The sequence below is a fragment of the Cupressus sempervirens genome, chromosome 4 (genome assembly GCF_028749045.1).
Source record: "Cupressus sempervirens isolate cs-2001-9-10 chromosome 4, ASM2874904v1, whole genome shotgun sequence".
In the NCBI taxonomy this organism is placed as follows: Eukaryota; Viridiplantae; Streptophyta; class Pinopsida; order Cupressales; family Cupressaceae; genus Cupressus; species Cupressus sempervirens.
The window spans coordinates 876647894-876662033 of NC_143121.1; the positions used below are offsets into that span (position 1 = coordinate 876647894).

The 14140-nt window shown below is 36.0% G+C and overlaps 1 protein-coding gene across 1 annotated transcript in view; it reads right to left on the bottom strand.

Moving 5' to 3' along the window:
* Positions 1-4318: 4318 nt before the first annotated feature.
* Positions 4319-14140, bottom strand: part of LOC149564191 (chaperone protein dnaJ-like protein) — a 79300-nt gene continuing 69478 nt past the window's right edge. Inside the window, exons 4-7 of the mRNA XM_089827268.1 lie at positions 5799-6133; positions 5561-5699; positions 5302-5427; positions 4319-4904 (exon numbers count right to left, since the gene is read on the bottom strand). Of these exons, the coding sequence (XP_089683394.1) occupies positions 4532-4904; positions 5302-5427; positions 5561-5699; positions 5799-6133 (973 nt within the window). The 3' untranslated portion in view covers positions 4319-4531. The remainder of the gene's footprint in view (positions 4905-5301; positions 5428-5560; positions 5700-5798; positions 6134-14140) is intronic.

Here is a 14140-nt window from a genome sequence, read left to right on the forward strand (position 1 = left end):
ATTGTCAAACTCTTTGCTCAATTTCTCCTCAACTCTTAGGGAAAACTTGTATGCCTCCTCAATACTGCTCATTTGAACCAGACTTAGCTCATACTGAATGCTTGGCCTTAACCCATTAAGATAACGAGCGACTTTCTCCTTATCAGCTTCTGCATGGCCGGTTCTAATGAGAACTCGGTAGAACTCTTCGATATACTCTTGAACAGATTTTCCCGCTTGCTTCATTCCTTGCATCTTCTTCAACAAATCAAGCTCATAATCCATAGGAATGAATTGTCACTTCATTTTAGCTATCATCTGATCCCATCTGGTGATTTTGTCCTTCCCCTTTCTATTTCACTCCAACTAAACCTCTTGCCACCTGATCTTTGCATGTCCCTTCAGTTTTGCCTTCGCAAACTTGACCCTATTCGGATCCTCAATATCTTCATTCTCACAGTACTCCTCTAGTTCATTGATCCAATTGATCAACTCTTTTGGGTTAAGATTTCCTGAAAATGTGGGAACCTCAAACTTAGGTCTTTTTCCACTCTTCGAGATGGCCCTAAAAAGTCTCTCTTCCTCTGGATTTAGAACTGCCTCTGCTTGGGCATTTTCTTCTACTTCATCCTCATCCTCGCTTTCATCTCTTACAGGAGGATTTATTCCTCTTCGCATTTGTTCTTCCAATGCTTGCATCTGCCTTTGCAGGGCTTGAAAACCCTTAGGTGTAACACCTACAGCTCTTCCGCCACGCTCTCTTTATGGTGGCATTTTTGCACTTCCACTGAAACCCTAATGTAAACTGTCTCACAATCGATGATCTGTCTACACACTCAACCCAAACCACGGTCCTAGGGCAAACTACCTCACAATCGGCGATCTATCCACACACTCAAGAATTCTAGCTCAGATACCACTTGATGCAGGGTGCTCCCCTTAATACCATTAACTCAGAATATAAACAAAGAAACGACAGCAAATGCAATAACAAAATATGGATTTCTTATTGTCGCCGCAAATGCGGAATTACAGAATTCTCAATTACAATATGCTAACCCAAATGGGCGCCTTCATTACAGTAATCAGCAAGACAGTGCTACAAACTATCACCCAGAGCTCTCTTAGACAATGTTCAGGCCTTTCTTAAATAGGCAATTTTATGCCGCCTGGGAAGGTTCTAGACATTGAAACTTGATACCTAAGGCTGACAGACCCTAACAATCCATATAGAGTCAGCCAAATACATCTTTAACAATTATTTTAGATATTTTGGGCAGCCCAACTTTGAAAGGCCATAACTCGTGAATTGTTGCTTCGATTGGCTATTATAACCACTTTTCGAAAACACCGACTCCTGATCTACAAGCTTAAAATAGTGCTAGTGCCCTTCTGTCAAGTTTTTGAACCTCATCTAGGCACTCTAAGGCCTCCAACGATGAGCCTGAAGGTTTTTTTGCAAATTTTTCTATCGAAAATCCACAATAACTTCTCTGATACTTATGCTTGAGAAATGAGATTTTTGTGGTAGGCTTACAACTCTAAAATGAACCTTCCTCTAGAAAATGAGAACATTTCGAGCTCATATTTCAAACTTACTAAAAAATGGCAAGTTCCCATAAATAGTAACCACCTTGTATATTAGCCCTTATTAAAATAGAAAAAGACTGAAAATAAAATATTTTTGGGTGATGCAAGATTGCCCTTGTACCCAGGATGCTCCTACATCAAATGGTCTAGCATTTGTCAATTTATGATGTATTTACACACGCTCTCCTAATTGCAATTGCTCTAGTGGGCCCTTGATGCTCTACTCTCCTCTCATTTTTCGCACTAGGTTTATGTGAAAATGACCTCTCCTTGAGCCCCTTAAAGGCTTACATAGGTCTCCTGACACTCGTTTTTCATCTTGGACCCTAGTTTTCATTTTGTTTCTTCTTGTCTAACTCATAAGTCATGCAAATGTCCAAATTCTTGGTTTTCCTACTAATTTTACATCTTGAGCCATTTTTGAGAAAAATCATTAATTTAATATTTTTTGCCATATTTTCTTAAGGGGACACCCTCCTCAGTTGTCGCCACTATGAGATGACTCTTAAGATTTCATTTTCCCTATGGGGTATCTTATACATTTATTCTTTGATGATGTGCTAGTTTGGATACTACATCAAAGACAGGGAAAATGTAGACACCCAAAATCCTCTCTTCAAATTTATATTAATTTATTTAATATTTTTCATATCCCTATAATTAATTATCAATTATTTATTTATTATTGTTATATTCAACCACATTTAATTAACTACGTTCATTTCTCTAATGCGTATGAATTTAATTTAAATACTATCACCTAATGTGTTAAATTTAATTTAACTTGTTTTTCTTGATAAAACCCTATTTAAAATAAGTGTTATTTGTTTAATTCCCCTTGCATGATTTTTGTTTCCTAAACTATGATTAAGTTCAATCCTATTTAATTTAATCCTAATCTAGCACTAGATTATACCCTACTCCCATCACTTTCTAGATAATAAACTTACCCGCTAATAAATAGAGACCTTGTCTCAAGCAATTATTATCTCCTAGTTTTGCATTAGAGTTATGGTAGTATTTTGCATTTTAAAAAATTATAATTATTAGAGTATTTTTTTTAAAATTATTATAATTATTAGAGAATTTTAAAAAAATTATGTGCTCGCATTGTCTTGATAAATTTAGATTCATTGCATTAGTTAATACTCATCTAATTTCGTGGATGCATTACAAGTTCTCTCATTTATTGCATTTGGATCTAGATCTTAGTTGCATCTACTCTTTCATATTGCTTTGAATGTTGTTGAGAGTGATTGATTGCATAACCATCTCTTCAAGCATTTAATATTTATCCATCTAAGATCTTGTATCTAGTTCATCATCATCCTTGCATTTACTATCAATCATATTTGCATTGTGAAATTTAATAATTTACTTGTGTTGAAAGAGCACACCCACAATCCTTGTTATGAGTAAACCAATAGGTTATGGGTGCACTTGTCGATCTTTGAGGTTGTAAAAGATGTCCAGTTGTATATTTGAGATCTTACTTTCTTTGTTTTGTCAAAGATTTATATGTTTGAATCCATGTTTCACTAACATTTGCATGTCGATCACATTTCCTCACATACAATTGCATGCACATTGAGAATGATTTTAAACTATGAATGCATATTAAGCATTGAGTTTCACTATTGAAATATTAAATATTAAAGTTCTGTGATGTTCAAATGGTATGGTTTATCCATGTTTTCCTATGAATATTATCTATATATGCAAATTTCCTATATATTTTATTTTTGTCATACCTTGTTCCCTATCATCTTCATCCTGAAAAGTTAGGATACCGCTACTCTTAATTACTTTTTTTTTATATAAAGCATAAATAACCTTACTCTCAATTCTACATTTGTGATAAGTTGAAATTTAATAACATAGCCAACCACAAGATGCTTACTAAGTCTAAATAAATCTCAATCAAAGGCTACAAGATAAAATATGGTGGTGCATGCAATGATTCAATGCAACTGAATTCCGGTGCCTACAAAGAGTGTGGTTATGGTCACATCACTCAAGTTTCTATTTAAAGACTTCAATAGGGTGCCTTGCTAAGTTAAAATCACTTGTAAGTGAAGCCCACATTTAATGAATGTGTTGTGTCATTTCCAAATGGGCCATGGTGGAAATTTACAACGCTCTAGTGACTAGTTAGGTTACCAAAAACTATCCACAAGGACTAGTGTAGCATCTTTACGATGATCTAGGAGCTAAATCTAATATTTAACCTAAGTGGCATGACATGTAAGCAGAGTCTAGAGCCTGCAGTCGAGAAGCAGAAAGCACCATTCTCTCAAATGGAGTTTTTGGGCAACTTCCTAGGGATCTCAATATACTAGTATGTTAGTCTTAACTATCTTTTGTTTGATTTTTCATATGCTTAGGAGTTGAAAGTAAATGTGCATATAAAAATGGACATGTCTGTTTCTGTTGTCTTAATAATAATGTTAAAAGGGAGCCATTTGTAGCATAATCTGGCTGAGGAAATGAAGTCTGCGGTCTCTTAGCCAGATTGTGTAAAGTATTTATTTAAAACATTGGAATTACGCAATAAATCGAATTCTTCTACAACCCCACTCTCATTAGTGTAGATGTGCCTACCACAGAAAATTGGCAATAAAAACCAAATTCTGCATTTGTATGATTTTATTTCATGAGAAGATTTAAGTATTCTTCCATAATTTAATGAGAAAATAAATAATACATAAATTTGCGCTTTGCAATGAAAATGAGTTGAAAAACCATCAAGTACAAGAAAGCATCTTCAATTATAAGATAGAAAACTGAATGCAATTTCTCTCACAATCTAGCTCTATAGCACCAACAGCAAGCTTACTCAAACTGTAAACAATCAAAAACCATGCCATAGAACACAGCAGCCTCACACAGGATGAGAGAACACAGTATCCTCTTGATCTGAAATCATTTCTCATCTTTTTCCTAATTGGCTGGCTTAACAGGTTCAAGGACGCAGCCAATTCAGACAGGAGCATAGCCCCCAACACCACTGCAATGGATAGTCCCTAACATACACCTCTCTGCTGAGGCCTATTATATAAAATGTAAAGGATCTATTACGATGGGTCATGATTACCCGTGTAACAGGTACAACAGTAATTTGGTGTCTTTCACATATAATTCTTGCAGTTGGCGGAACAGGAGCCCTATCAGCAATAATGTCAGAAGAGAATTTGTTAAGAGCAAAGACATTCGCTGGCTTGCACTGGTAAGCTTGAGTGTTATATAATTGTACACCTTTAGCTCTGTGGAATACTTCATCAGGAACAGAAGCTGCACTGCTACAAGCACTGACTTTTCTGGTTAGCAGCGTCCTCCTACACAAAGTACGAGGTACATCAATGTATGTAATAGGCATTGCCAAAATATTGATAACAGACAGGCAGATGCAATGAAAACAGTGGAAATGAAATTATCAAAGAACATAAACAAAATAAATGGACATAAAATCTTCAAATTTAATCAAACCTTAGGTTAAAATTACAATTTCATTTATATATATATATATATATATATATATATATATATATATATATATAAGTTGACAAAATTCTATATAGGCATTCAAGCAATGCAACCATAAGTGTTCCCTTGTCTTCCTCATTTGCTTTTATACGCAGACTAGGGAACAATTGTTTTAGAGAGAATATCTATTAAACAAACAACTCAGAATCTTATACAGTATTTTAAAAGAATTGTTTGCAAAATGCTTACCATCTTACTATTGCAATACTTCGGGTCAGGAGAGAACCGTTTCCCCGACACTTATCACACTTAAGTAGTCCACGGGATTGACAGGTTGGACAAGGAAGCCTTCCCTCACCTTTACAATTACCACATCTGTTTGGAAAAAAAATGATTGAAAATTGGAACAGAAGCTCAGTAAATAGCTACAGTTAAAAGTCTTCACACTTGAACTTTAAAGTACATGAATTTCAGAAAGTTATTCCCTGAAAAGGAGGAAAAAACTTACATTGTGTCTGATCCATCAGCATGAGCAATTAGTCCCCTTCCGTGACAAACAGAGCATACTGTCATTTGTGCTGTATAGGATCCAGGTTCTTTATTGGCATTGCATGTAGGACAAGCTAGCTCGCCACGGCCAGTACAAGCTGCCATGTTCTCAAAAATCATTTAGAATATCACTTTATTTTATATCATCAGATTTTCTATGTGCAAAAAATATACATATTCAATTTTTGAAAACCTACCTGAACATTTTTCTATAGCTTCGGAATGTGGAACTTTCATCCTGGCCTCCTTCCGTGATACAAACAAAAGTGGAAACTCGGATCTCATATCCAGTTCCCAAGGTCCAGGCTCTGGACCAGAGTCGGTCCCATCTATTTTTCCACCTGCATATGGCTCTACTTCTCCAATGACATCTCTTTCTTCAATAAAAGTTTCCAGAGTACCAACATATGCATTGCAATCTTCCACTGCATGTATTCGCCATCTACGAGCTGGCCGGTTTCCCCAACAACAACGATGACCAACATGGTCTATAAGCAATTCTCTGATCTCTACCTCATCCAGCGCCTGCCCACTGAAAAATAAATGCAACCGCTTACTCTGTAAAAGTTATCATCTAGATAAGAACAATCATCTTTAGGTTCCATGTAGTACCTAATTAAAACTAATATTATTATGATTATTATTTTAATTTTGGATACATCTGGATGAACGCAGATTGGATTACTATTTTGTTAGTCAAATTGGTATGACTAGATTAGCATTGTTGATATATTTGATCAAAATGTAACATTATTTCAGCAAGATGTCAATAATATAGTTCACTGACTAATGATGATGTGTACCAATAACTTATTTCCTCTGCCATATGAATGTGAAGAATACTTCATGACCAGACAAATGATATAATGTGGGAGGATGACAATCAACTCAGCATAATGGAAAAGGTAGAGACTGCTCAGTAGAACCATGCACATAACACATAGCATGTGTCCATGATCAATTAGCATTGTTCTAATAATATTAAAATAGTCTCTCTGGATGGCCTTAATCCAAGGCACAAGATTCATGTTCGTGTTTAAGTTTGAGGCAAAAATTCAGAACAAGTTCATCAATTGATGAAAGTCTAAAAAAGAATCAAAATTATGTTTAAAAATAAAAATCTATAATTTTTAATTATAATCCAAAAAACAAATCAAAAGATTATCAAGACAAATAGTACTAAACAATTTTGAAAATAGATAAGAAGGTTAAACTGTTGTTAAAATAGAAGATTAATACTAGACAAATTCAAAAACAAATTTAAATATAAGATTTGGCACAGCTTTTGAAAAAAAAGCTTAAACTAATATAGATTTTAGTGTTTGCATTAAAAGAAAAATATATAGAACTGTGAAAATTAAAAATAGCTATAACTAAATGTAAAGTTAACAAATTAGTACAAGATTTAGCCAAATAAATTCATAACGTAAAACATAAAAAATACAAAATATTAATAATTTTAAATCAAACATTGAACTTAACAATAACTAAAACTTACCATACAACTTCATAAAATTCAAAACTTATCATATAACTTAATAAAAATCTGTTAGCACGAATGCTGATGATATTCCTATGGGGGAGTATATTAGCATTGTTGGAGGCATGATTCAGAGCTTAGATGTTGCATTTATGATAGTGTTTGTCATTGATGTCAACATACTTATTATTCTATGAAGACTGGCAGAGTTACAGAGGATGAAGTGTTTAATGTGGTTCGAGAATTGACATAATGATACCTTTGTCATTGATGTCAATGGGAGAGAGATATGTACATGAAAAACATCCCTTGAGGGAGAGTGACATTCTTTGAAGAAGATTTGACGATGCTTATGTATGGGGGAGATTAACACCTTCGTTATGTATGCTGATTACCATATGGTTGCCATCTGAACATGAAAAACTCTTTACAACCTGTTTGGAACTAAGATGTATGATGACATTCCTGAGCAGCATGAATGGAGGAGTAAAGGCAGATGAGGAAGAAATATATTTGGTATTCATGGTACTTAGATGTTTGTCATCTATGTTGCCATCGATGCCAAAGGGTGAGATTGTTAGCATGAATGATGATGATATTCCTATGGGGGAGTATCTTAGCATTGCTGGAGACATGATGCAGAGCTTATGTGTTGCATTCATGTCAGTGTTTGTCATTGATGTCAACATACTGTTGTGAGGTTCTCACACCAGCGCCCCAAAATTTTTGAGGACCCCCTTTTTTTTAGTTGCCTTGGCAAAATTTTGGATTGTCCAACAATTCTTCGTTTTTTCGAGATTTTGAGCCTTGGACACCTTCAGGCCAGTGGGAGAGACTTAGCTTATTTCCACCCGGTTTCGCTTGCTTTTCCAGAGCCACCAATTTCATCCTTAGGCCGGACAAAATTTTAAAAGAGCAATATTTGGCAAGATAAAATTGTAAATTTGTACTTAGATGTTTTCTTTTGAAAATTCGGATATAACTGTGAAAATTTGAATAATCTTTCAAAAGAGGAAATTTTGTTAGACTTGGGTTTTGGAAAATCTTAAATTTTTCCTTTGGTGAACATTTTAATTTTGTAGAAATGAGGCCAAATTGCAAAAATCGATTTTTGGCTCTAGAAGCAATTTTGTTTTATTTTTGTCAAAAAAAAATTGAATTAGCATAGCAAAATTGATTTGGGTAAAAATTGCAAAAAATTGGCTTTAATAGATTAAAATTGCCTTGAAAACTTTTTGCCTTTAATGAAATTGGTAATTTAATATTGAAAAATGGCTTTTAGTTAGCCAAAAACCAATTTTAATGACGTATTAATTACTAAATCCTCATTAAATGGAAATATTTAACATCTCCAAGGCACCATTTAATTTCTTTTGCAATTTGGAGCTAATTGGCAATTTAAAAGGACAATTTTTCTTTTGGCAAAATTAAATTTTAAGCTTAATATTTAATTGTGGGCCATAATTTTGCATTAATTATTGTTTTTCTTGCTCCCAGGGTCCAAGTCGGCCAGCTTGGAGGGAGTAAGAAAGTTGAGTATAAGAGGAGGCCTCTCTCCCATTTCCTCCTCACTTCACTTCTCCTTCTTAAGGTGTTGGCGATTTTGCAAGAGCAGATCTGCATTCTTCTTGCTTGGCAAATTTTGTGGGAGCCGAATTTTGTGGAAGGCGAATTTTGTGAGAGCCGAAATTTGTGGAAGATAAAATTTTGATTTTTGCAAGAGGCTGCGATTTTTGCCCTAAGTTGGGTAATTTTATTTGGAGGTGAATTGCATGATAAATTTCTGATTTGCAAGTGGATTTGAAGTTCTTGAGGTCTAGTCCTGATTTCAAAAAGTTGTACGATTATTGGTTAAGGTGAATTTTAATCATTTAGAGTTGAAAGGGGTCCTTAAGCTGGCATCCTTCTTTCGTTCTATTCTAAGGATTGCTTCCCTTGGTTCTACTTGCCTTCTGGTCCACCACTCTACCATCCCGTAATAGGGTGGCGAGCATGGGGGATGTTAGTGCAAGTAAGAATCCCAAGCGGACAAACACTAAAAAAGAAAAAGAGGATATGATGCCCAAAACACCCTTCTTGAAAATGAAGAGAATAACCGACACCAATATTGATACAGTGGACATGATACGGATGAAGGACAGACTAAAGGAAGGACAATCCCCCTTGGCTATTGGTAAAGGTAATTTCAAATCATTTAGAGTTGAAAGGGGTCCTTAAGCAGATTTCTCTCTTTCGTTCTAGTCTAAGGATTGCCTCCCTTGGTTCTACTAGTCTAATTGTCCACCACTTTACCATCCCATAATAGGGTGACGAGATGGAGGATGTTAGTACAAGTAAGAATCCCAAGCGGACAAACACTAAGAAAGACAAAGAGGATATGATGCCCAAAACACCCTTCTTCTCGAAAATGAGGCGAACAACCGATACCAATGGTGATACAATAAAAGGATATACAAAAGGCGGTTGCACATCACAGCCCAGGCATCGACACTTCCATTACAACCATGATGAGCGACAGCAGAGCATCCCTTCATTTGAAGACATCAAAGAAGAGGATGTCAATGAGGCAGATTTTGGATCGAGGTTGGATGAGTTAGGAAAGGTTGTTATCAAGAAGAAGCATTTAGGCACCCTTTCCTCTCTCAATGCTTTTATTGGATTTGCGAAAGAATATGAGAAGGACCATGAAAGGATACTACAAGCAGCAAGCAGCGTGGTGAAGTCAGCGGAACTCAGGGCAAAGCACACACCTTGTCCTCCTATAGAAGAAGTTAACGAAAGGCTAGCTAAGTTCATTGCCTTAGCTAAAAAGATGAAGGAAAAGGGAAGAGTTATATTAGAAGATCATTTAATGTAAGCCCAAGTGGCAATTTCTCTTTCTTCTAGAATAGGACAAGTGTCTATTTCTGATTGGCCACTATTTTGGTGCCTTCTCATTGGTTGCCACTTTTTGCACTTTTTTCATTGGTCCATTGATGAGATGGCGTCTTCTCATTGGCTAATGGGGTGGCAACCCTAATTAAGGTTTTTAAGATCCAATCTGGATCGTTGATCTTGTTTTGATCTCCACCGTCCATTGTATTTTTGGCCCCTATATAAGGCCATTTTCTCTTATTTGTAAAGTGTTGGAGAAATTGTTGCGAAGATAATACCAATATTGCTCTCTTCTTCATTATTGCAATTTGCATGTTGATTAAGAACATTGGGTGTTATTGCATGTTTTCTACTTCCACTTAGTTAGATTTCCTTTCTAGTTGTTGAAGCAAATTTCATTTCAAGTTGTTTAAGTGAAAGTAAAGTAGATGGATAGTTGTATGGTAGCTTTGGTAAATGTTTGATAGGGGTCAATACTAGACCACTAGCATCCTAGCGGCTGGTTGGGAAGCTTTGTGTGGCAAACTAGTTTATTATTCCTTCGAATCATTGCACCTGTGGAAGTGAGGCCGCTGATCAACTCTCATTAGGTTCGATCCTTGTCCATTTGTTGACTTTCCATTCGTAGGAGTAGGAGTAGAATAGTGAGTAGCTAGGTAGTTGAAGTTTAGAAAGAGAAGTTAGAGAAGTCAAATATTAGAACACATCCATTCACCTTCCACTACCACTGCTCTCCCACCAACATCATCATTGGCAGACACATCCTACATCATCACCACCATCAACATTATCTGCCTCCGCACATTTCACAAACCGAACCACCATCACCTTCATCCCACCAAAGTCCAAGTCATCCTCAACAATTTGCGTAAGGCCACCTACGTGATTATCAGCAAATCACATCGATAAAACTGAGCGAGTATCCACAAGTGTAAGGAACATTGGAGTTATTCTCATATCCCATGAGCAATAACTTTTCAAGAGAGGAATTGTATGTTTGATACTCCGTATCAGATATTTTTTACTAATATGTTATGTAAGTGATACAAAACTCGCATCAACACATACCTGTTATTCTGTGAAGACTGGCAGAGTTACAAAGGATGAAGTGTTTAGCACGGTTCGAGGATTGAAGATCAGCTTATGCGCACTTGAGGATATGTTTATCAATATGTCTAGATGCTACAACGATGAACACATACGAAAAAATGAAGACTAGTTCAAGTTATGAAGGATTTACTAAAGGTAGCTTTTAGACAGCATTTTCGGAAAGCAGGTATTATTGTTTTCATTCTATCTCCTCACAAGGATGGAATTGGCTTAAACGGACTGAGACAGAGGTTGAACACATGTTAGAGATACCTTGGTTAAGCGGGCATAATAGAAGCTCATTGTGTGAAAAGTTATGGAGGCTGTGACCCAACAGTTTGCTCATAATCTTGAAAAGATGTAAAAGAAATTGTGTAATGTGTACTGTAATATTTCAAGATTGTCCTATATTATTATTGTAAATTGGGAAAGCCTTAAGGCCAACTCAATACTTATTCTTTAGGACTTGGTATAAAGGAAAGGTTGTTTCCTTGGTTGTAATCATCAATGAGATCATTTTTTTGTTATGCGAACTAAAAAGTGAAATCTAGTACGGATAGTTATTTTGTGAGTAAACCTGAATGAAATATATTTTGATCAGAGTAGAGATTGATGAAGATTGATGTATTGTGAGCTTCAGAGGAACTGTATTGACAAAGGAGTTGTTGGTTAGTCAATTCAAAGATCTTGGATATGCTAATCCGGAAGATTGTCTAGTGAAGACTATTTCTGAGGCTATTTGGACAATGGGTTCAATTGTCCTTACAACTCTATTAGGAGTTGTCACAACTCTTAACAGGGTTGGCATCTCCTATTAGAGACTCAAATGTTTTAATTGTATTTCATTGACTCCTAATAGGATCTATCCTTTCACAAGGAACTTTTATATTAGTACATCTTCTTGTGGGCATCATTCCCACCCGGTTTTCCCTCTAATCAAGGGTTTCCCTAGTCAACATATCTGGTTTTAAACATTGCAGTTGTGCATGGCTATCTTTCTATGGTTCTTGCATCTATTGTTTAATAAAGTTATTGAGAAATGTTTTAATTGCATAACTGATTCAACCCCCCCCCCCCCCCCGCCTCCCTCAGTTATCTTGGTGGACTTTGCTTTCTAACAAAATCACTATGTTCCCTAGAATCCATGTCTGTGGATCTTGAAAGATGCTCCCCTCTTGAATTACCTTGTCAAACTCGTTAAGTGCTTCAAGAGAGAATACCATGCCCTCTGTCATTCTTGCCTCAAAGTTATCTTGAGGCTGAATGCCCGAGAAAAAGCAATCTTTCTGAAGGGAAAAAGAAAAAGCCATGAACTTGGCAAGAAAATGGCAGTTGATAAGCTTCACTTGGAAGGAGATTCTCAAATAATTATAAATGCAATAACCAATGGGGAATCACAGGTCTGCACAATATATGAATTCACTAAACAAATAATAAGAGCCAAACTGTCATCCTTCAAAGACTTCAGAACTTTGCATATTTACACAGCTGGTAGGTAACATGGTGATGTGAACTGTTATAAGAAGCGAGTATGTTTGAGGTGGCATCACTTGTTTTGGCATTCAAAGTAGAGTGTGGAGAGCAGTAGCAAGGTAACAAAACCATAGCTCTATCCCCATTTCATACTACTTTGGTCATGGAGGGTGTGAAGCGAATTATTTAAATCTGCAAGTGACAAGGATTAGAAGAACAGCCAACTAGTTGGACAGAGTTCAAAACACAGTGCAGAAAAGCAGTGGTATGGAGCCAACTTTTCCCTGTGCATCAGCATTGCAGACCCCATGTTACAATGAAGATTTTGTTGGGTAATGATTACATGGACGAAAAGTACAACTACAGGACCAATCTATGGATATTGCATCCCTTTTTCTTGTCCAGTGTTTGGAATTGAGAGGCAAGGAAGATACCAGATAGACAATGAACACTTATGTACAAGAAGAGTGGCTCTATGAGTTGGAAGCTATTATCACCGTCTCCATTCTTGGTGAGGGCTTTAGGGCCAGAAGCGGGGGCTGTCTTTATGTTGCAAAATTTACACTGCCATTGCTCCACTCCTGATGTGGAGCACCACACCAGACAAAGAAAGCGGAAGGGCTCAAGCCCAGGCAAGATGACAAAAAGCATCAAAGAGTACCTGAATGAGTGGGAAGCAGAGCTACATGGGGTCACAAAGTAACAGGCTCAGAAGAAGAGGAAGTGGAAATTCATGAAAGACAACTGCTGGAGATGCAGCAAATGAAGAGAATCAAGTCAGATTGATCTCAGCTGGATTTTGTTCATATTTTGATATATATGTTTTCTAGCATATAGTGTTAGACAATATGCTAAACGTTAGTTTGTAGATAATGTAACTTTTGGTGTATGAAAAGAAATGGTAATATTGGCAAATTTTGTATAAACAGAGTTATATGGGATAAATTTCAGACTTAATGTCGAAAAAGCCACTCTCACGAAAATTAAAATAATATTTTTTGCCAATTAATATAATAAACTATTCTACCGATCAAGAAAAAATAAGAGATCCGAAATTCTTTTGGTAACCAAGATTTTTATGCTCAGATCTCAGCTGTTTTATTAGTTTGACTTTTTCCAATGGTTTTGGGGTAGCCATTTTTTGGTTTCTGATGAATTCCACCTTGCTTATCATGTGAAAATGTATTTTCCCATGAATTGTGAAATTATTCATTTTCCACGAATGTTGGCCCATATTAAGAAAACCAATTGAGATGTAGATGCATTGATGAGTGTGTGTGTGTGTGTGTATACATAGTTTTGTATTAATAACATCAACATATACATATAGATAAATACATACATACACACGTGTGTGTGTGTGTGTGCACACGCACGCTCCACCACTAAATCGACTGAAAATGAATTTGAAAATGACATAATATTTGTAACAGACATAGTATTTGCTTGTTCAAGAATGGCAATGTAGTTAATCCACTACTTCAATTCATAGGTTTGTTATATATATATATATATAGTCCTAAATTGTAAGCACCTAACTTATGCCCAATTTTAGGATCATTTTGTTCCTACTGTATTGTATTTTCTATGGTAGGACCTCGTGTAGCACTTAAAGGGTACTTA